Source organism: Mobula hypostoma, chromosome 19 (genome assembly GCF_963921235.1).
Source record: "Mobula hypostoma chromosome 19, sMobHyp1.1, whole genome shotgun sequence".
NCBI lineage: Eukaryota > Metazoa > Chordata > Chondrichthyes > Myliobatiformes > Myliobatidae > Mobula > Mobula hypostoma.
In genome coordinates, this window is record NC_086115.1 from 34075552 (window position 1) to 34099107 (window position 23556).

Sequence of the window (23556 nt, forward strand, 5' to 3'; positions counted from 1 at the left end):
GAGACGTTTGCATATGCATCAGCCAAATGTTAAAACAATGGGGTGGTGCTCATTGGCCTGCAGCCATCCAGGCAGCTCTGGGCTTAAACACAAGAGAAGCTATACATGCTGGAAATCCAGGGAGCACACACAAAATGCTGGAGGAATTTAACAGATCAGGCAGCATGTATGGAAATGAATAAGCAGTGGATTTTTCAGGCCGAGACCTTTTATCATGCCCCCCCCACTTCAGGACTCAGTAGGAGTTAAGTAATTTGCCCCATTGTAAATGGGTTCAAGTAAGGTTGCAATTCGCAAAGATATTTGCATATTCAGAATTCTCGCGCTATAGATATGTAATTCAAAGGAAGCATTGTCAATCCAAAATATTGAAGCAACTGATGTAATAGTATCTGTTGAAACTGCAATGAAACACCACTGTTACATTTGATCTTAAGGGTGTAAAAATGTGATGTATCTTTGGGTTTGTGAGCCCCTACCGAGAGTGACTCCAGAATGATTTTGGCTTCTTGTGCTGAACAACGAATTCTATACCACCAGCTTCAGTGTTTCTCTGGTCACTTTGATCACATTCACAATCGTGCCCTCTTGTCCGTGACTCCCCTACTATAGGAAGCTTTCCCCCTACATCCGATCCATCCTGACCTTTCAGTATTGGATAGGTTTCAATGAGATCCCCCTACCTATCAACTAAACTGCAGTGGGTAGAGGCCCAGGGCCATCAAAAGCTCCACATAGGTTAACCCTTTAATGCCTGGAATCATTCTCATGAACCTCCTTTGGAGACTCTCCAATGCCAGCATATATTTTCTTAGATAAAAGGCACAATACTGCTCACAATTCTCCAAGTGTGGTCAGACCAATGCTTTATAAAAGCATTAGCATTACGTACAGTACTTGCTTTAGCATTTTAGTCCCTTTGAAATGAATATTAACATTGCATTTGCCCTCCTCACCACCGTCTCAACCTGCAAGTTAACCTTTAGGGAATCCTACACAAGGACTCACAAAACCCTTTACTACTCAGATTTTTGAATTTTCTCCCCACTTAGAAAATAGTATACGTGACCATAACTTCCCTACACTATATTCCATCTGCTACTTCTTTGTCCATTCTTCCAATCTGACTCAGTCCTTCCACAGACTCCCCGCTTTCTGATCTCAATTTGCCTCTCTACCGATCTCCAGATCATCTGAAAACATGGCTACAAAGCCATCAATTCTGTCATCAAATCATTGTGAACAGAGCACCACTACTCACTGGCACCCAACCAGAAAAGGTCTGATTTCATCCCAGACTTTGCCTCTTTCCAGTCAACCAATCTAATGTATGTCCATGCTAGAAACTTTCCTGCAATACCATGGTTCCTTTTCTTGTTAAGCTGCCTCATGTGCAGTACCTTGTCAAAGGATTTCTGAAAATCCAAGTAAACAGTATCCATTGACTTTGCCTATCCTGCCTGTTATTTCTTCAAAGATTTCCAACAGACTTGTCATGCAGGTTTTCCCCTTAAAGAAACCATGCTGACTTTGACCTATTTCATCATGTGCCTCCAGGTACACTGAAACATCATCATTAATAGTGGATTCCAACATCTTCTCAATCACTGAATCCAGGCTAACTGGCCTATAATTTCTTTTCTTCTGCCTCCCTTCATTCTTAAAGAGTGGAATGATATTTGCAAATTTCCAGTCCTCCAGAACTATTCCAGAATCTAGTGATTCTTGAAAGATCACAACGTAGGCCTGCACTATTGCTTCGTCTAGTTCTTTCAGAGCCCTGGAGTGTAATCCACCTTGTCCAGGTGACTTATCTATCTTCAGACCTTCCAGCTTCCCAAGCACCTTCTCCTTAGTAATAGAAAATAGACTCGCTTCTGCCCCCTGACATTCTCAACATGGAAAATTCTTCATGACACAAACAATTTCCAGGGAGAAAACATCCGGCTTCTTCAGCTTTGCTTTCTTCATCCACTTTGAGACAAATATTTTGATAGATTTTAGCTCCACCCGGACACTATATAAACAACTAGAACAACACTTTGCAGAGTTACTCAGCTAACCAGCCATCTGAGGTGCAGCTGGAATTCTGCACAGCATCATGAGGTGAGTCGTATCTTCATTTACAGAATGTTTACAAATTCTCGGACATTTGACAGTGACATTAGCATGGATAGCTGGATCAGTCAGATTTAATATAATCTGTTTCTGGACATGAAGGGACCTAGAAAAGTTGCCGGTGTTCATTCAGCATAAGGATTGTGGATCTGATCTCAGGTTTGTGATGTGGGGACTTTAGCTTGATCCTGGGATCAGAGACCACTGGAGTGGGATGAGCCCACAGAATGTGAGCACTCAGTTTGATATCCCATGGTCTGATAATAATTTGAAATAAGGCCTGTGGTGCTAAGACATTGAAGGATAGGGAGCTGATTGGGAGTGTGGAAAGCGAACATTACACGAAGGAGCGTATCCTCCGAATTGATGACATGATTTTTAAGTTCCGCAGTGGGGAACTGACTTTTCCCAGTAGTTTGCATTCAGTGAACTGCAGGAGCAGTGAGTGAGATACTAAAGTTTACAGCTGTCACTGAGAGGTCTAGTGAATTGAGCAGATGGGGATTAAAAGCTGCAATGGATCATTGGCAAAAAGGTGAGTAGGAAAAAGTGAGCAAACCGGAATGTGCTGTGAAAAATATGGATACTGGTGAAAGAGCAGAGAAATACAGGGAAATTATGACACTCAGCAGACAAATAACTGACGTGACAAATAGAAACATAGCCTTAATTTCAAGGGATGTTGGAATCTACGTATACTTGTTGTGCTACTTCTGTATAAATCTCTCAATAATTTACAATGGCTGAGTTTTAGAGTTTATTCTGGGCACAATATTTCAAACATCAGACTCTGAGCTTGAAGATTCCTTAAAATGAGGCTGGTCCTGAAAGCACTAATTGTGAAGACAGGTTATGTAGAAAGGCTGATATTTACCTAGATGTTGGAGATTACAGTAAAAGATTTGATAAGGTCCACTGAGAAAACTCTCTGCCTGACCTGCTGAGCTCCTCTAGCACTTTGTGTGTGCTACTCTGCAGAATACCATGTGTCATGAAAGCGCGTTCTTTATCTGAACACTTCTGTCAAAACAACTTGCACTCACGGGACAGCAATTTAGTTGTTGGAGGTGATACGCACAGAATGCTGGGGGACCTCCGCAGATGAAGAGATGAAACAGTAGATGTTTTGGGCCAAAACCCTTCATCCCGGGTTCGGATCTGAGGACACATTTTGGTATGGAATGTTGTTGTTTGCTTGAATTATTTCACAACTTGTGTTTTTTTTATTCTCTTGCACATCGGGTGTTCATCTTTTATTGTTTCCATTCAGTGTTCAAAGTTCCAAGTGAATTTTATTGTCAAAGTACATATATGTCACCATATTCAATCCTGAGATTCATTTTTGTGAGCATACTCAATAAATCTATAGGATAACAGTTATTACATAATTAATGAAAGATCACTCAACTAGGCTGTTCAACCAGAATGCAGAAAACAAACTTTGCAAATATAAAAAAAAGAAATAATAAAAATAAATAAGTAATTAATATGGAGAACATAAAATGAAGAGCCTTTGAAACTGGGTCTAATGGCTGTGGGTACATTTCAATAATGGGCCAAGTGAAGTTGAGTGAAGTTTTCCCCATTGGATCAAGAGTCTGATGTGACTGCATGGGTTTCCTCCGGGTGTTCGACTCTCCTCCTACATTCCAAAGATGTATGGGTTAGGGTGGGTGTGCATGTTGGTGCCGGAAACATGGTGACACACTTGTCGGCTACCCTTTTTCATCTGATATAATGTCAAACGAGGTATTTCACTGTATATTTTCATGTACATGTGATAAAAAAAGCTAATCATCAATCTTAAATTCTTTAAAAGTAGGATGTGGTTCAGCTCTGCCATATACTACATCTATGTAGATTTGAGCACATTGGAGCTTATGGGGTGTATTGAGTACTTAGTTAATAAACCAGAGGAACATGCTACTCTAAACTGTCATAACTTCCAGCCCCTAGTGGCTTTCAGGACAGGATGGAGGAACTGCATCCATGGTGCGGCAAATTCATCTCCTTTGGGAGAAACCAAGTGCAACATCAGTGTAGTGAAACAACAGATCAGCTGCCTAGGCTGTTCAGGAGACACATTTCTATCTTCATCACATGAATCAATTCTTCATATAGGGTTATTGATCTGAAACATTGATAGATTCTCCTTCCTCAGATGCAGACTGACAGGCTGAGCATTTCCAGGCTTTCAATGTCATAATTTTAAAAAAAACTTTAAAAGGCAGCTTTCATACAGTTAGTAAATCAGCTCTTTATGGGATTACAGGGCAGATCTGTATCAAGTGATCTGAGATGGAATTCATGATTATGTTTTTCTCTCTTGCAGCAACACACCGGGAGATGTATTGAAAGAGAAGCTCGATCAACTGCAGTGTCACTTCACATGGAGACCACAGAAGGAAACTATTGACTTGGAAGATCTGATGCACAGATTGCAAGATTCTATCGATATGAATATGAAGTATAAAGATCAGGCCTACAACCAATTTGCTTTTTTAAATTGTTTGCAGGGCAAATGTGTGGAAGCAATTCAAAATTTAAAGGAAGCTGAAAAAATTCTGAGGGAGAACCACAAAGATGAATTTGAAAGAAGAAGCATCATCATCTATGGAAACTTTGCCTGGGTACATTACCACATGGGACAGCTGACCGAGTCCCAGTCCTACCTCGAAAAGCTGGAGATGATCTGTAAACCGCTCAGTGACGGCCCTCGCTATACAGCAAAGATCCCTGAGGTGTACGGGGAGAAGGGATGGTCATTGTTGAATTCTGCTTCTGAATTCTATGAGGAGGCAAAGGAATGCTTTGCAAAGGCTCTGGAGCAAGACCCTGACAACACCGAGTGGATAATGGGATATGCGACTGCACTGTCTCGTCTGGAATCAATGTCTGGAACCCCAGAGAGTCGTGATCAGAGTCAGTCAGTGAAGTATTTCCGACGAGTACTGGAGCTTGATCCAGATGATGCTGTGGCCATGGTGCTGTTGGCTCTAAAACTGCTGAGGTTACAACAAAATGAGGAAGCACGTAAATTCGTTGAACAAGCATTGCAGAAGACCCCAGATCTTCCATATGTGCTTCGCTATGCTGCAAAATATTATAGACAAGTAGGATCTGTGGAGAAAGCAATCGAGCTGTTGAAAAAAGCATTAGAGTTAACTCCACACTCTGGTTTCTTATACCACCAACTTGGATTGTGCTACAGAAAGAAGCTGAAATACACTCGTAGCAGATACGCTCGCAATCCTGAATTTCAGCAGAGAGCTGAGTTGATCAATCTATGCAAGTATCACTTTGAAAAGGCTTTTGAGCACCGTCCAAGGTCATTTATTAGAGCACAACTGGACTTTGCAGACATCTGCATAACAAGTGGGGAGTATTACAGAGCAGAGGAGATCTACAGTAGATTGAAGGAGTTAGTGGACATTCGACCAGAAAACATGCAGAGCATATGTCTGGAAGCTGGGTTATTTGAACTAAACCAGAAGAATTCTGAAACAAATGCTGTTCGCCTCTTCCTGAAAGGAGTGAAAATTGAATATAACTCAATAGAACGGGAAAAATGTCGCATGAATTTGGAGGAGTGGACAGATAGAAAACTTAGTGTAAATGCACAAGACAGCGAGGCTCTTGGTGTCAGAGCATTTCTGTATCAGCTGGATGGGAACCAGGGTAGAGCAGCTGAGTACTTTGAGATGGCCTTGGAGTTTGATCCTGACAATGAGGAATATGTGAGTGCTCTTTCTCGGTTACGTATCTGAGCACCACTGGGATGTTTAAAAGATGCATTTCTATCTGATTTGAGGATAGGTTTGGTGGGGTGTTTCTTTACTAGTTATATCCTCTTAGCACCTTCTCTTACTCATTAGTGTTCGATTTGCAAAAATGGTCCCTTTGTAACTATACCCAATTATTCTGCTTCTTTTATAAAAATACTAATTCCTCAAGGACCCTGAGCAAACTGAATTCGGTTGTGCTTCTCTAGACTTTGGAAAAATGGGATTTGGGATACTGCAGCAAGTGGAGTGAAATGAGAAATCAAATATTTTTCTACATTGGTTTGTTGGTCCTATTAACCATTGAATGTATTTTACTTTTCACATGTATTCTAATGTATTAGCGGAACTCTGGAATGATTTTTCGAGTGTGATTGTTGTGACGAAAAATCAAGTTATCAGAAGATTGATGCTAATGAAAGAGGTAAGTGAGACAATGGAGAAACATTCAAAATGTTAATGAGAGAGGAGAGAGAGATAACGGAAAGAGACACCAGTCCGAGTATTGACAGACCGATTGTATGAACCTGAACTGTTTGAAGTTTGATGGACGAGTGACACCCCAGCAGGGGGATAAAAAGAACAGGTTCGCTAAGGCAAAACACACCACGAGATCACGAGATAACGAGACCCTGGAAGAGCGGTGTGCCCCCACAAGTTGGTATGATTTGGAGGTCTGGACGCGGGAACCGACCATAGACGCACAGGGTGAAAAGGTACAATTGGCAGGAACCTGGTGTGTGTGTCCACCCTCGCCTGGGTGCTGGGTTCACCGCGGAAGAACGGTCGTATCCGGAACGGAGGGGTCACATCGGTGACCACAGAAGACATTAAAAGGCTTCGCCCGAAAGCTAACTGCGAAGAACACCAAGGTCTGCCTGAATCAGATTTGCATATCATCCTCTCTCTCTCTCTCCCCAATGGCACAACAGTGATTACTGCGAACTGTCCTAAGCTGAACTGAACTTTGCATCACATGAGACTGATCATTTTACCCCTAGACTGCGATAGAGCTTGTTTGATTCCTATTACCCTAGTTCTGTGTACATGTGTGTTTTATCATTGCTAATCTGTTGCATTCATATCTTTACGATTAGAGTACTGTGTTACTTATTTCTTTAATAAAACTTTCTTAGTTCCAGTAATCCAGACAAAACTAAGTGGTCCATTTCTGCTGGTTTGGCAACCCAGTTATGGGGTACGTAACATTGTATCTTAAGGATAATGGTAAAATGTCCTTTTTAGATATGTCTGATAATTAAAGCTTCAGAGCAAAAGTTGGTCTTGTGTTGACACAATCAAAGGAACGCAAACAACAAATCCTTAACAGCATGATTCCAACCTGCTGAGTGTGGTGGAGGAGTGTCCTGGAAGGGGAATGACTGGCAAGTTGCGGTAGAGCGGTTTTGTCAATTATTCATGGATTTCAAAAAGGTAATATTTTTAACAAAAAAAAAGGATTAGAGTTTTCATTCATAATAGCTAACAGCCAAGGACAATGTATCTGCAACACAGCAAACAAGACTGTGTGAGCCAATGGACTCATAATGGAAAAAGAAGATGGAAGGTTATAGTGCAAGGATCATGCCTTTGACTTGACCAATGGTGTTGGTAAAGTGATAGCCAAAAGACATTCCTGTGATGTGCAAGGGATTGGCTGCTGATAATGAGATAACCGCATAATTAGACAATGGAAATCAGATATGGTTATACGCTAAGTGAGCTGTTGTCCCCATAAAATTTTCAGAGTTGAGAAGAATGAGAAGGGAGATGCAGAAAAGAGAAAGCCATATGAGAACCAGCTCGGGAACAATCATCTGAAATTTCAAAGAGAGAAGGTGTCATCGCCGATTAACTGGACACTTGTTCCTCAATCACCACGGTAGAATAGTGGTTAGGAGAATGCTATTCTAGCTTGGACATCAGAGTTCAGAGTTCCATTCTGATGCTGTCTATAAGGAGTTTTTCTGTTCCTCTGGGTGCTCCGCTTTTCCTCCCACATTCCAAAGTCAAACCTGTTAGTAGGGTGATTTGTCATTGCAAACTGTCCTGATATTATGCTAGGGTTATATAGGTGGGTTCTGGGTGGTGAGTCTCATTGGGCTAGTACAGGCTGGTCCATGCTGTATGTCTAAATAAAATAAATAAAATAAAATTACACTTCACTTACTTGTGCACAAGACGAAGAGCATGTCTTCTGTCTCCACACACTTCTGAAGTCTGAACAGAGAAATGTCATTTTTATACAGAATTGACTAGCAGGTACAAATGTAGACCATTCCCAGTGATGAAACATTTTAATTCTCATTCCCATTCCCACTGTGACATCTCAGTCCATGGTCTCCTCTTGAGATCACCCTCAGAATGGAGGAGCAACACCTTACATTCCGTCTGGGCAACCTCCAACCTGATGGCATGAATATCAACTTCTCTTTCTGCGGAGAAAGAATTCCCTAACCCTTCCCTCTTCTTCTATTCCTCATTCTGGCCTCTTAGCTCTTCTCACCTCTCTATCACTTCCCACTGGATCCCTTCTAACCCCCCTTTCTCCTCTGGTCCACTCTCCTCTCCTCTCCTGTTGAGTTCCTTCCTTTCCAGCCCTTTATCTTTTCTACCTTTCTGGTATCACGTTCACCAAACACCTTCTAACTGTTCCCCCTCCCCCCAAAACTTTTTTTTGATCTGGCGTTTTCCACCTTTTCTTTCCAGTCATGAAGAAGGGTCTCATCCAGAAGCCTTGACTGTTTATACATTTCCCTGGATACTGCCTGACCCGCGGAGTACGCACAGTATTTTGTTTGTGTTGATTTCTTGAAGCTGTGCATGTTTGAATTTCTTATTTGCAAAATCAATAACCACTCACAATACAGGTGGTTAAAGTCGATATAAAATACTGCCTAACAATTGACAATATTTAAAATTTAATAACACAATTATTCCTTAATTGGTGCGTACCCCTTGAATACTTCAGTTTAATTCTTACCTCATCTCTGTCAGCTAAAACGGCTCCAGTTCTTAGCAGTGAAAATGGAAGCTACATTCATCAGATACCTTTCTTACCTAAGCTGTCTGCACCTATCTACAATCGATCCTTGCCCGGACATTTTGTCCATCCTTGCTTTGCCTCAACTTCCACAAAGGGGCAGGCTGTTGTCGGTTTACAAGCAACACAAGGACTGATGGGAAAGTGCAGAGTGCTCAGCAGAACTTTGATCATTTTCAATATAATGCACACCATGCTCTGCCTGTCACCACTTAGACATGTTATGTTTCATATTCCATGTTTCTGTTTAGCTCCTTATGCAGAAGAAGGCCATTCACCCCATTTAATTAATGCGATGCAAACTCTCCCATCAGAGTTTATTCCCGCCTAACCCTTCTCTCTAACATGTTCACTCATCTCACTTTGATTCCCCTTCCGAAAATTATGCTGGATGCAATTTACAACAACCTTGTAAATTGTTAACCTATGAAGTATGCGGATGTGGCAGATTTACACAGACCCAAGGGGACCAGGCTCAGTCAATGAGCTGAAGTGGTCGACCTGTCTGAAGAACCACCCAACATCATGCCTACAGCACTAAAGTTGGCAAGGGTTCTGTATTTGGTCCACATTGACATTTTGTCCATAAGAGACACAGGGAGCAGGACCTCATATCATTGGACCAAACCAATGTTTTAAAGAGACATGATCAGCTATTGAAAGCACTCAGTGTAACAGTGAGACTCTCCACCCATAACACACCAGTCACTGCAGCTCTTCAGCAAACCTTCAGAATCCCTCATCATAGTAGGCAGGAAATTCTGTCTAATATCTGAATACTGGTGCCATCTCAGTCAGGGAAAATAAAAAGAAGGAAGTTCAAAGTGAATAAAAATATGATGAAAAGAATAATGGACAATTGCCTAAAATTTGAGTAACACAGAAAATGCTGGAGGAACACAGCAGGCCAGGCAGCATCTATGGAAAAAAGTACAGTTGACATTTTGCGCCAAGTCCCTTCAGCAAGACTGGATAAAAAAATGAGGAATAGTTTTAAAATGTGGGGGGAGGGAAAAGAGAAGCAAAACCGGTAAGCGAAAGGGTGAAGTGAAGAGCTGGGAAGTTGACTGGTGAAAGAGATACTGGGCTGGAGACAGGGGAATCTTTTATGTGGGGATAGTAGAATGTAAAGGGGTGAGGAGTACCACAGGGAGGTGACGGGCAGGGAAGGAGTTACGATGAGAGAAGGAAAAGGGGGCAGGACTGGTGACAGAGGGGGTGGTGGTGGGAGGGTGTTGGAGACACTACTGGAAGTTCGAGAAATCGAGGTTGGAGGCTACCCAGACAAAATATAAGGTGTTGTTCCTCCTCTCTGAGTGTGGTTGTAGGGGAAACCATTGTTTGACATTTCGGAATGGGAATGGAAAGTGGAATTAAAATGAGTGGCCGCTGGAAGATCCCACTTTTTGTGGCAAATGGAGCGTAGGTGCTTGGCGTAAAGGTCTCCTAGACTACGTCAGGCCTCAGCGATATACCTGAGGCCACAGTGGGAGCACTGGACAGTATATGACACAACAGACTCACAGGAGAAGTGTCGCCTCACCTGGAAGGACTGTTTGGGTCCTTGAATGGCAGTGATCAGTGTGGTGTTAGGGTCAGGTGTAGCATTTGTTCCGCTTGCAAGGATAAGTGCCAGGAGAGCGATCAGTGGGGAGGGACGGATGGAGAAGGAATCACGTACAGTTCGATCCCTGTGGAAAGAAGGAAGTGGGGCTAAGGGAAAGATTTGATTGGTGGTAGGATCCCAATGAAGGTGGCTGAAATTTCAAAGAATTAAGTGCAGGACGTGGAGGCCGGTCGGATGGTAGGTGAGGACAAGAGGAACCCTATCCATGGTAGGGTGGCGGGAGGATGGATTAAGAGCAAACATGCGTGAAATAGAAGAGATGCAGTTGAAGGCAGTATTGATGGTGGAGGAAGGGAAGTTCCTTTCTTTGAAAAAGGAGGACATCTTCTTTGTTCTAGATGAAAAGGCTCATCCTGAGAGCAGATGTGGTGGAGATGGAAGAATTGAGGGAAGGTCTCTGTCCGCCAGAGAAACAAAGATCTCCCAGTGGCCACACATTTTAATTCCACGTCCCATTCCCATTCTGATATTTCTTTCCACTGCCTCCTCTACTGTAAAGATGAAGCCACACTCAGGTTGGAGGAGCAACACTTTATATTCCGTCTGGGTAGACTCCAACCTGATGGCATGAACATTGACTTCTCAAACTTCCACTAATGCCCCACATCCCCCTCATACCCCATCCGTTATTTAATTATGTACACACATTCTTTGTCTCTCTCTCCTTTTTCTCCCTCTGTCCCTCTCACTATACCCCTTGCCCATCCTCTGGGCTTTTGCCTCCCTCCCACTTTTCTTTCTTCCTAGGCCTCCTGTCCCATGATCCTCTCATATCCCTTTTGCCTATCAACTGTCTGGCTCTTGGCTCCATCCCTCTCCCTCCTGTCTTCTCCTAGCATTTTGGATCTCCCCCTGCCCCTCTCAAATCTCTTACTAGCTCTTCTTTCAGTTAGTCCTGACAAAGGGTCTTGCCCGAAACATCGACTGTACCTCTTCCCAGAGATTCTGCCTGGTCTGCTGCGTTCACCAGCAACTTTGATGTGTGTTGAGAGAAGGGACGGCGTTTTTACAAGTAATAGGGCGGAAAGAGGTATAGTCCAGCTAGCTGTGAGAGTCCGTGGGTTTGTCATAGACATCAGTAGACAAGCTGTCTCCAGAGATAGAGATGGTGAGATTGACAGAAAGGGGAGGGAGGTATTGGATTTATAAGAGACATTAATAGATAAGCAGTCTCAAATTTCAATGGTTTGACCCTACATTGTGGATGACATGATCCAAATTTTAAGCTAACTAAAAAAACTGTTGCAACAAAAGGATAAGACATAGATGTAGAATTAGGCCATTTGGCCAGTTGAGCCTGAATCACCATTTAATCATGGCTGATTCAATATCTCTCTGAACCACATTCTCCTGCCTTCTCCCCACAACATCTGACACCCTAACTAATTTAGAACCTATCAACCTCCGCTTTAAAAACACACAATGACTTGGTCTCCATGGCCGTCTGTGGCAATCAATTGCACAGATTCACTAGACTTTAGCTAAAGAAATTCCTCCTCATTTCTTTTCTAAAGGGACATCCTTCTATACTGTGACAATGACATCTGGTCCAAGACTCTTCCACTGTTGGAAACATCCCCTCCTGGTGTCATACGGGGGGGCGTGAAGAGGACCCAAATGCAGGACACAGACTCTGAAGTACTAGGAACAGGACTGGACTAGAGTTAGGGACTTGACTGGACACTGACTAGGAGCTGGGACAGGAACACAGACTAGGTCTAGGACTTTGGCGAGGAAAGTGGCACCAGGAAAAGGAACTTTGAACTACGAGCCTGGGCTTGGACTCCGAGCCAGAGACTGGACAAGGACCCAGAGCCTGGGTCTTGACTCGGGCTCTGAACCTGGAACTAGGCAAGGACATGACGAGGCTTGGGTTCTTCGAGGCTTGAGTATGGACTCCGAGCCAAAGACTGGGCAAGGACCCAGAATCTGGGTCTTGACTCGGGCTCGGACTCCGGAGCGAGGCGAAGACATGATGTGGTCTTGGGAGACAGGAACCTCGGAGCCTTGGACGAGGACTGGATGCTCGAAGCATTGGTCCAGAGCATGGGAACACGGAGCCTTGGACTTGAGAGACAGGAACATGGAACACAGAGTTGTGACCCCTTCTTGGGAACAGGACATAGGGCCAGGACTCAAACACAGAACACGGAGCTGGGACACCTCCTTGGGAACGGGACATAGGGCCGGGACTCATACACGGAATGTTGATCACGATGAGATGGTTCCCAACACAAGTTAGCAGCAAACAGCTGGAACTACCTTGCGAAGGCGTGAACACAGAGACAGTTCTAAACAACGATAGACAGTTCCTTATCTGGACACAGCAAGGCTCTGGTCTTATTCCGGCGCTAGAACTTGACGGGGAATTCTGACAAAGAGGCAGATGAAGGTAGCAGGCAAGGATTCAGAAGGAAGGGGAAAGGAACAGTCCAGCCTCAGGGTTATGGCAAAGGTGGTCTGGCTTACCCAACGGAGGCAAGGACAGGAAGGGACAGATCCAACCTCAGAGTAACGGCAAAGACAGCCTGACTTACCCCACAGAGGCGAGTGCCAGAAGGGAGATGAGTGGGGAGGGACGAATAGACAAGGGAGTAGAGTAGGAAGTGATCCCTTTGGAATGAGGAAGGTGGGTGGAGGGAAATATGTGCCAGGTTGTGGGATCACATTGGAGGTGGTGAATCTCTAGTAGGCTAGCGAGATGATGGGGTAAGAGCAGACCTCGCAAACAAATCTCTGGATCCAGACATTTCTGCATCAGCACACACCATAGTCCCTGGTCCTCAAAGGCAACAAAATTCAGCTGCACAGTGCCATTATGCATGCATGCAGTGGAATTATTTGAGGACAAATATGATTTATTCCAGGTTAAATCAATTTTATTTCATAACCTTGTAAAATATGGTGCTATGCAATGGAATTTCCAGACATATGAACGATAGAGGCAAGCCATTTTTTTTTCAGAACTGCTGTTTGTCACACATTAACTACTGTGACAGGGTCCTGAATTAACCCTATGAACTGTGCTTTTGAAAAGAGAGAGCGAGAGAGGTGCTCAACAACAGACACCTTGTTAAAAGAAGAAAGAGAGGGTTATTTAACATCGACATCTTGTTTTTAAGAGAGAGAGAGATGAAGACTGCTTTGAGATGGTGTTATGATTTTTCTGCAGCATGTTTACATTTCTACAAGGACATGGGCTGCTTGTACATTCTTACACAGAGAGAGAAGGGAGGAGCTGATTTGAGAGACAGTTGGTATTCAGCACGGGGAGATATACAGAAGGTCAGATGATAGACCTGCACCATATGATTTTGGACACTGAATGAGCTATGTTGTGCCCACAGAAAAAGTGGATTTTTGAAGGATCGATCAGTGGCTCACGCAGTGTGGACAGGGTGTGACCAGTGGGGAGTTATGTGTATAGCCAACCCTCAAATCTCTCCCTCTCTCTCTCTCACCATTACTACTCAACTCAATACCACGAACTGAACTGAACTTTACTCATCATCGTAAGACTATCTATTTACCCTTAGACTTGAAGAAACTTGGTTTTCATATATTCTTTCTCTCACTCTCTTTTTTCTCCCTCTGTCCCTCTGACTATACCCCTTGCCCATCCTCTGGTTCCCCCCCCACCTTGTCTTTCTTCCCGGACCTCCTGTCCCATGATCCTCTCGTATCCCCTTTGCCAATCAACTGTCCAGCTCTTGGCTCCATTCCTCCCCCTCCTGTCTTCTCCTATCATTTTGGATCTCCCCCTCCCCCTCTCACTTTCAAATCTCTTACTAACTCTTCCTTCAGTTAGTCCTGACGAAGGGTCTCGGCCTGAAACGTCGACTGTACCTCTTCCTAGAGATGCTGCCTGGCCTGCTGCGTTCACCAGCAAATTTGATGTGTGTTGCTTGAATTTCCAGCATCTGCAGAATTCCTGTTGTTTGCCTTTTCATATATTTCCACACTTACTGATACACTTACTTATATATAATCATTGCTAACCTGTTTGATTTATCTGCATTTATATTACTGTATTGAGTAGTTACTAATCAATATCATTAGTTAGTAGCAATACCGGACTCCAAAGTGTTTTCCATCTCTGCTGTTTTTTTGGGTTTTTTTTGCTATAACTGTATTTGGTGCTCAGTGTTGGTATTGTGCATTCATAGGCACATCAGTAAAGACAGATCAGGATGCTTGTGTCAAAAGTAAAGCAGACTTATTATTTCAGGCCAATAAGCTTTCATTGCAAGAAATTATCTCCCATTTAAACAGATTACAGCCCAGTCACTTGTTTCAACAACACCAGACAGATAAACATATCCAGTACTTTCTGTTGTTATTTAGACGTCTAGTATCTGCAACACTTTCTGTACCATTTTGGATGCTTAGCAGTACCAAGGCTGGTGAGAGTAAGACGTCAGAGAATGTCAGTGTCACCACAGACAAAAATAGGCCTTTGGCCCATCATTGAGTTGCTGCCACGTGATTGACTGATCGGATATTTGCATTAACGAGCAGGTGTACAGGTGTACATAATAAAGTGTACAACTTGATGTATATGTAATAATGCAAATATGAAATAAAAGTAACTCCCATTTGGGGTCGCTAGATGGACAACTTGAAATTTATTCATGTGTTGTTTAAAGTTAGGAGGACACAATAACTCTCGGCTTTGTTACAAGTAATGATGTGAAGAAAAATGATCATGTATGAAGTGATGAATTTCATGAATTTTCTTCACTAACAGCAACACACAAAGAGATTTGTTGAAAGAGAAGCTCGATCAGCTTCAATGTCACTTCACGTGGGACCCTCAGAAGGGAAACGTTGACTTGGAAGATATGACATACAGACTGTGAGATGCTATAAAAATCTGGGTGTGAAATATCAAACCATGTTTCACAATCAACTCGCTTTCATAAATGTCTGCAGGGAAACAATAAAGAAGCCATTCAGAACTTAATTGAAACCCTTGTCACCCTGCATTTCGCCAGAAAGCAAAGTTGTTTAATCAATACAAGCATCATTTTGGAAAGGCATTTGAGCACCGTCCAATATCAGCTATTAAACCACAACTGGATTCTGCAGTTGTAAGTGAAAGAAATGGAGAGTATTCCAAAGTGAAGGAGATCTACAGTAATCTTTTGAAATTAGATGATATTCATCCAATAATTTTTTTCCTACTAACTGTTCAATAAAGCATAAATTTGTAAATATACTTTCTTTACAATATACAAAGTGTACGACCTGTTACTTCTTGCCAATGGCGAAATGCATGCGGACAGTATTTACATAGTAATCGCTCAGACTGGGGTGCGGGTGGTCGATATATCCTGGCTGTCCCAGTCTGCTGGGACCCAAGTCCTAGATGTACGGAGTTGGAGAAAGGTGGTTTTCTCACCGCTGAATACGTTGGCTTGTTAGTGAGAGGCTAACCTGCCGTGTTTCCAGAGATGTCCGCTCAAACAGGGTTTCATTTATTTCAAGATGCAGTGCAGAACAGGTCAGGTACTTCCAGGAAATGAGCCACACCTCCCAGCAAATACTTATTTCACACAGGCCAAATCGCAGGGCCATTTAAAATGAACAATTAACTCAAGAACTGTGCGTCTTTGGACAGTGGGAGAAAACTAGAGGACCGGGAGGAAACTCAGAGAGAACATACAAACCCCTTACAGATGGTGCCAGACTTGAACTCCAAACTCTGAACGGCCCGAGCTGCAATAGTGATGCACAAACCGTGTCGCTACCATAGCAACCATTTATGAAAGTGTGATTTTGAAATAGTAACTTTGTTATTATCATTCCCACGCCTTGTGCTTCGTTGAAGATTACTCACTCCAGTATTCAGAAACAAAAGTGGGCTTCAGGGGATTAAAGTCTAAAGGAACCAACTCTGAAAATCATGATGAGTCTTCTAATGAGATTCCTTCACTGCAGGTGACACGAAGGTTGGTGGTGTTACGGATAGCGCAGAAGTGAAAGGCACTTACTGACCATTCAGGACACAAGAGGATGCATGTGTACTTGTTTGAGAGAATGTATAGTGTTTGTAAATGTGTTCATGTTCTTTAAGATTATGTTTGAAACTTTTAAGTAACACACTTTTATACAACAGGGATCAGAAGTTCAGTGGCACTGAAGTGGATGATTACAGAGTACAGACCAAGTGATTTTCAGTATGTCTCTGTCTGTCTAGGTACCATATCCGATGTGGACGTTGGTAACAATGGTTTTCCATATAGATCTATCCCTCATTTTTCGGATGACTTCCATTACCTCGATGTGTAGCCACCTAGCTAGGCTTTTGATGTACATAGGCCGAGGTCTTCCTCTCGATCTTTCCAGAAAGTAAGTTTTTCTTGTTGATCTTTCCGCATGATGTGTCCTAGGAATCTGAGTTGTCTTTCTCTTATTGTTGGTATGAGTAATCGAACTGCTTGGGCTCTTCTGAGAACTTCTTCATTTGATGTGTGTGTGGTCCATGATATTTTTAACATTCTCCTGTAGAACCATAATTCAGTTGCTTCTAGTCTCTTTTCCATTGCTGGGGAAATGGTCCAGCTTTCACTTCCTTAAGATGGGATAAAATAAACATAGCACTGCAGTATTCTGTTTTGAGAGTACATGCTCATCTTTCTGTCTGTTAATATGGTCTTTATTTTTTGGAAAGCTTCTTTCACCATTGCTATTCTGTATTTGATATCTGTGTCGCACCTGCCATCACTTATTATTAGGCTGCCAAGATATCCGAATGTGTTGACTTGTTTGATGTTTGTATTTCTGATCTTGATCACACATTGTGGGATGTTTGTCTTTCTGGAGATGACCATGCTTTCTGTCTTCTTGGTGTTGATTGAGAGGCCTCTGCGATTACTTTCTGCTGCCACTACAGTGAGTAGTTCTTGAAGTTTTGTTTCTGAGACAACTATTAGTATGATGTCATCAGCATATCTGATGTTATTTATATTATGGCCTCCAATTGTGAATCCTTTGATGCTTTTGATACTTCTCAAGATATTTTCACTATTCAGGTGGAATATGTCTGTCGAAAAGACAACCTTGCCTGACTCCTCTCATGATATTCACATACCCACTCACTTCTCCTTCTATTCTGATGGATGCTGTCTGGTCCCAGCATAAGTTTCTTAAGAAAGGTATATCTTTCCCATCTATGTCAAGATCTTGAAGCATTTTCAGAAGAACTTGGTGTCTGACAGTGTCAAAAGCTTTTGTATAGTCGATGAAACATTGCCTAAGGGTGACCTGGAGGTAGCTGTGGTAATGGTAAACTCATTACCCAAAGCAAATGCTCCACAACCAGATGTAGTTTATCCTCTTACCCAGGAGCTTTCAGTATGTCAGTATGACTGGAATCTTGGAACCTAGGACACGGAATAACAGGAATGCAGAACACAGAGCCTTGGTCTTGGGGAGGACACGGGAGCCTTGGTCCAGAGCACGGGAACACCATGCCTTGGGCTTGAGAGACAGGAACACAGAGTGGGCACCCCTCCTTCGGAACAGGACTTCGGGCTGGAACTCGTACACGGAACATAGAGCCAGGACCCCTCCTTGGGAACAGGACTTGGGGCCGGGGCGCTACACAGAATGCTGAACACGACGAGACGGTTCCTAACACTAGGTAGTGGCAAACGGCCAGACCTACCTAATGAATGCATGGACACAGAGACAGTTCTAACTCAATGACATACATTTCCTTATCTTGATGCAGCGAGGATCCAGTCTCGCTCCAGTGGTAGAACTTGACAATGTTGCAGGCAAGGCTCCAGACACAGGCTGCAGGCAAAGGCTTCAGACACAGGTTGCAGGCAAGGCTCCAGACACAGGCTGCAGGCAAAGGCTTCAGACACAGGTTGCAGGCAAAGGCGTCAGAAGGAAGGGGAAGGGAAAGGAGCAGTCCAGCCTCAGGGTAACAGCAAAGATGGCCTGGCTTACCCAATGGAGGCAAGGACAGGAAGGGACAGATCTAACCGCGGGGTAATGTTAAAGACGGTCTGACTTACCCCACAGAGGCAAGGACAGGATACTGACAGACAAACCAGACACCACACTCGAACCCAGGGCCACTTATATTCCCAGTCCCAAAACAAGCATCAGGTGCCTATGATTAAGCCCAACTGAAACAAGGAACAGCAGGAAGACATGGAGTCCGGAGACCATGGACCGGACCGTGACCCGGAAAGTGGACTTCACGGACCGGACCATGACATGACGCTGGTTACTATCATTCACAAGTCCTTCATCACGGGGAATAGCAGAGCATTTTGGATGCGCTGACCTCACTTAAAATTGCTTATGGAAATTCAGAATATTCTCGCACAATCTCGCAAAATGATTGAGGTTCACCAAGTCACCCAAAAGATATATAGGCGTGGTAAAAGTGAAATGCCCGAGGAATCTGCGGGACACAATGGCCCAGGGAGAGTGGGGTGGTACATAGGCAACTCGTGGGAATAACTGTAACGAGGAGAGATATTCATGCTTTAAGGTTGAAGTGAGGCTGTGATGGGGGAGGTGAGAGTAACTGGGAAATGATAATGCCTGTGGTTCAGAGAGCTGATGAGCCTGCCATGGGTTATGCAGAGTGTAAATATTAAGCATATGGGGAACACTCCAGTTGGGAAATCCATGGATGGCTGATCCAGTCTACATGAAAATGCAGAATGAAGGCCTGAGCTCAACCCAGCAGGAAGTTTTAGTTTTGGGGATAGTTGAGGGATCAACCTATTCCACGAGAAAGATAAAGGTGATGGCACAGTATGTTACAGCTATGGCCAATCAGGGCAATGTGTCCAACAAAAAAGAGAAAGCTGTGAAAGTCACCCACCAAAACAGGCAGCAGTGCCTTCTCTGACTGACCAGATTAGTATCCAGGTCAGACACGTAGCTGGTGGCCGCATCTATTGTCGATACTGGTCACCCACGGATGTACACAAGAGGTTTCTTTGTAGGCTAGCAATGTGATATGCCTGTAGACACAGGGTTACCAGTCTTAACTGATCAAGCTTTGCCAGTGGCTGGAGAGATGATATACATTACGAGTGTAGAGGTGTATGAATGAGGGCAGAGAGAAGGGAGCCTCAGTTACTTGAGATTGAGGGAGTGCAGTGTTGCTAGCACAGATAACTGGATCAGTTAAATGTAATGTGATCTGTTCCCAGTCTTTCAGACACCTGGAGAAGGCAACTGTGAGCATTCAGCATACGGATTTTGGACCTGATCTCAGGTTTGTGATTTGATTATAATTTGAAACAAATCCTGTGGTGCTACGGCATTTTAGAATAGGGAGCTGACTGGGAGTGAGGAAAGCGAGAATTGCATGAAGGAGTGTGTCCTCCGAACAGATGACATGATTTCTGAGTTCTCCAGTGGGGAACTGACTTTTCCCAGTTGGTTGCATTCAGTGAACAGTGACTGATATAATAAAATTTACGGCTGTCGCTGAGGGGTATAGTGAGCTGATCTGATAAGACCATAAGACCATAAAACAATGGAACAGAATTAGGCCATTTGACCCATCGAGTCTGCTCTGCCATTCAACTATGGGCGGTTCTTTTTTCCCCTCCTCAGCCCCACTCCCCGGCCTTCCTCCCGTAACCTTTGATGCTATGGCCAGTCAAGAACCAATCAATCTCTGCTTCATATACACCCAACGACCTGGTCTCCATAATTGCCTGTGGTAACAAATTCCACAAACTCACCACCCTCTGGCCAAAGAATTTTCTCCGAATCTCTGTTTTAAATGAATTGCCCTCTATCCTGAGGCTGTGCACTCTTGTCCTAGTCCTCCCACCATGAAAAACATCCTTTCCACATCTACTCTGTCCAGGCCTTTCAGCATTCTGAAGTTTTCAATGAGATACCACCCAATCCTTCTAAATTCCAGTGAGTACAGGCCGTAAGCTATCTACTGTTCCTCATATGGTAACCCTTTCATTCCCAGAATTATCCTTGTAAACCTCCTCTGAACCCTCTCCAATGCCAGCACATCTTATCTTAGACAAGGAGACAAAACTGTTCACAATAGTCAAGGTGAGGCCTCACCCGTGCCTTATAAAGCCTCAGCTTCACATCCCTGCTCTAGATCTAGATCTCATGAAATGGATGCTAACAATGCATTTGCCTTCCTTAGCAACAACTCAACCTGCACGTTCACCTTCAGGGAATTCTGCACAAGGGCTCCCAAGTCCCTTTGCATCCCAGATTTTTTTGACTTTCTCCGCATTTGGAAAATATTCTGCACTTCTATTTCTTCTACCAATGTGCATGACCTTGTATTTTCCAACATTGTATTTCATTTGCCACTTTCTTGCCCATTCTCCTAATCTGTCCAAGTCCTGCAACATTCCTGTTTTTTCAGAAGAGAAACTTGGAAACAAAGGCTAGTTAGATTAACATCTGTTTTTGGCAACGTGCCAGAATCCCAAGATCAAAGAAGAAACGGACATTTGGGCAAGTTTTTAATGCAATTAAACCAAGTTAAAAGGGTATATACAGTAAGTTTGGCAAATCTGTCCACCATACAACCATTGGCTGATTATGAACAAGCAATCACAAAACTGCACGATGCTGTCTGTTTACAAGAAACGGCCACCCCAATGCATTTCATATTATAGTCAGCGACTTTAACCAGGCCCGTTTGAATAAAGCCTGCCCAGTTTTATCTAGCAAGTAACCTTTTGCACCAGAAGTTGCAAGCACCAGACCATTGCTACACTGCAATAAGGAATGCCTATCATTCCTTGCTCAAATCACGTTTTGGTAAGTCGGATCATTTGGCTGTACTCTTACTACCTGCATACCGACAGAGACTAAGGTGACCTACATGGACTCTGATAATAAATTTTACTTGGAACTTTTAAGTTCCTTGAGGATTAACAAGTCGAGTTAATTAAAAGGAAATGCATTTAGATTTTGGGAAGGTATTCAAATCAGGGCCACACCTTACTGTGTAGTTTACTGTACTGTGGTGTATACAGCTCAGTTCATCAAAGGAAAAGACCTCTCCACCATTGAGCACATCCACAGAAACCACTACCATGAGAAAGCAGTGTCCACCATCAAGGTCCACTATCATCCACGCATGCAGTCTTCTCACTGCTGCCATCGGGAAGGAGGTACAGGAGCCTTAGGTCCCACACTACCAGGTTCAAAAACAGATATTGCCCTTCAACCATCAGGCTCGAAGAGGAAGTTAGATGCCAGTTTTTGAAGACATTGAACAAATGAGACAGGATCTAGACTAGATTATCCTGGAGTGGGTATTGTGGAAATGAGAAAAAATAATTCACAATTTTGTCGCGCATGGGCAGTTTAGAGAGCGACCATAACAGTTTAGAACTCTTCATTAATATGCTGGGTGAAGTCACAGAATGAAATCAAGTGTCTGAATCTGAACAAATGAAATTATGCCTACCCAACAGACTGGCAAACTATTCAATGGGTTGATCGTGAATGGGCATTGTATGATGTTTGGAGAATGAGCTACAACAATGGTTCATTCCTGATTGGCACAAAAATACGTCAGGAAAGAAGGGTCAACCCTGTGATGGAAATTCGGGACAGAATTAGACCAAAAAAAAAAGCAGCAGCTTGAGGATTGGGAGCAGTTTAGAGTTCAGCCAAGGAGGGCAAAAAAGATTGCTTAACAGCAGTAAGATGAAGTGTGAGAGTAAACTGGCAGGGGACATAAAATTGATGGTAAATATGGAGAAGTGAAATAAAATAGTGACCGGAGTTGTAGATTGTTTACAATCAGAAACAGAGGAAATTATAATTAGTTGAAAAACAATGCTCAGAACAACCCATTACACTGGCATTTTGCTGACATGTACATTATTTTTATGGTTAAGCAATGCTTATGCAGGAAACACTTCCGATTTGCTTTGAGTTGCTTCAGCGTTATCAACAGACTTTGAATTTGACTTTCTCGTGATAATAAGGAAGTAACGATCGTATAAAGGGTTGTCAAGTCGAACATCAGATGCAGCAACGTAAACGCAGCAGAAGAAGAAACGCACAAACTGAGAAAGACACAAATTGCTTTCCATCCAACTAACATCATGAGGTAAAGAACTTTTCCTTGCAATTAATCTTTATGTGCAGATTATTATAGAGGAGGTGGTTTATGGAAAATAGTGGATCATAGTGCACTAACTTTGAAATACCCAGAGTGAAGACACACTGGCTAACACTGTAGTTGACTAACAAGACTGTAGGGTAATCCGTACATTACTCTGCTGGGGTGTAAACAGTGCAGGGAACTGCAGTGGTTTACTATTATTTTTTGTTATTAACATCCAATAAAAAGGCTGTAACCACAAGATTTGCATCTGATTCCTGACTTCTGAAGAACCTTCTGTATTGTATGATAGCCAGATCCAACAGCAAGTTCAAGGGATCATGAATAATCCTTGTTCATGACAGGAGAGGAAAGAGGAGTAGGAGAGTAGGAGTCTGATCAAGTCAGCTTATCTGCACTTGTCTTCTTCAAACAGGGATCTTTACCTCAAACAGGTACGACTGCGAACAATGACAGTCAGAGAAAAACTGAGCAGTCAGAGCAATCGCTTTACCACGGATCGATTTCGACAGTAATTTGGAAAGACTGTGTTCATTCTCTCTGTGACTGTGTGGGTTTCCAAAGATGTATGGGTTAGGGTTAGTGAGCACGTTGGTGCCAGAAACATGCTGACACACTTGCCGGTCGCTCTGCACAATCGTTTTTGATCTGATATGATGCCAAACTATGCATTTCACTGTATGTTTTGATGTACATGTGACAAGGAGAGCTAATCTTTAATCTCCAATATCTTTAAAAGTATGAGATGACAGCTACAGCTATGCTGGACAGTATAGCCATGTAGATTTGACCACACTGGAGCTTATGGGGTGTATTCAGAACTGAGTTAATACACCAGAGGAACATGCTACTCTAAACTGTCATAATTTCCAGCCACTAG

At 43.1% G+C, this 23556-nt stretch overlaps 1 protein-coding gene across 1 annotated transcript in view; it reads left to right on the top strand.

The window, feature by feature from the left end:
* The window catches only part of LOC134359128 (interferon-induced protein with tetratricopeptide repeats 1-like), a 43548-nt gene extending 20357 nt beyond the window's left edge, over window positions 1–23191 (top strand). The window contains exons 3-5 of the mRNA XM_063072095.1: window positions 4451–5855; window positions 16770–16921; window positions 23092–23191. Of these exons, the coding sequence (XP_062928165.1) occupies window positions 4451–5855; window positions 16770–16921; window positions 23092–23191 (1657 nt within the window). The remainder of the gene's footprint in view (window positions 1–4450; window positions 5856–16769; window positions 16922–23091) is intronic.
* The last annotated feature ends 365 nt before the right edge of the window (window positions 23192–23556 follow it).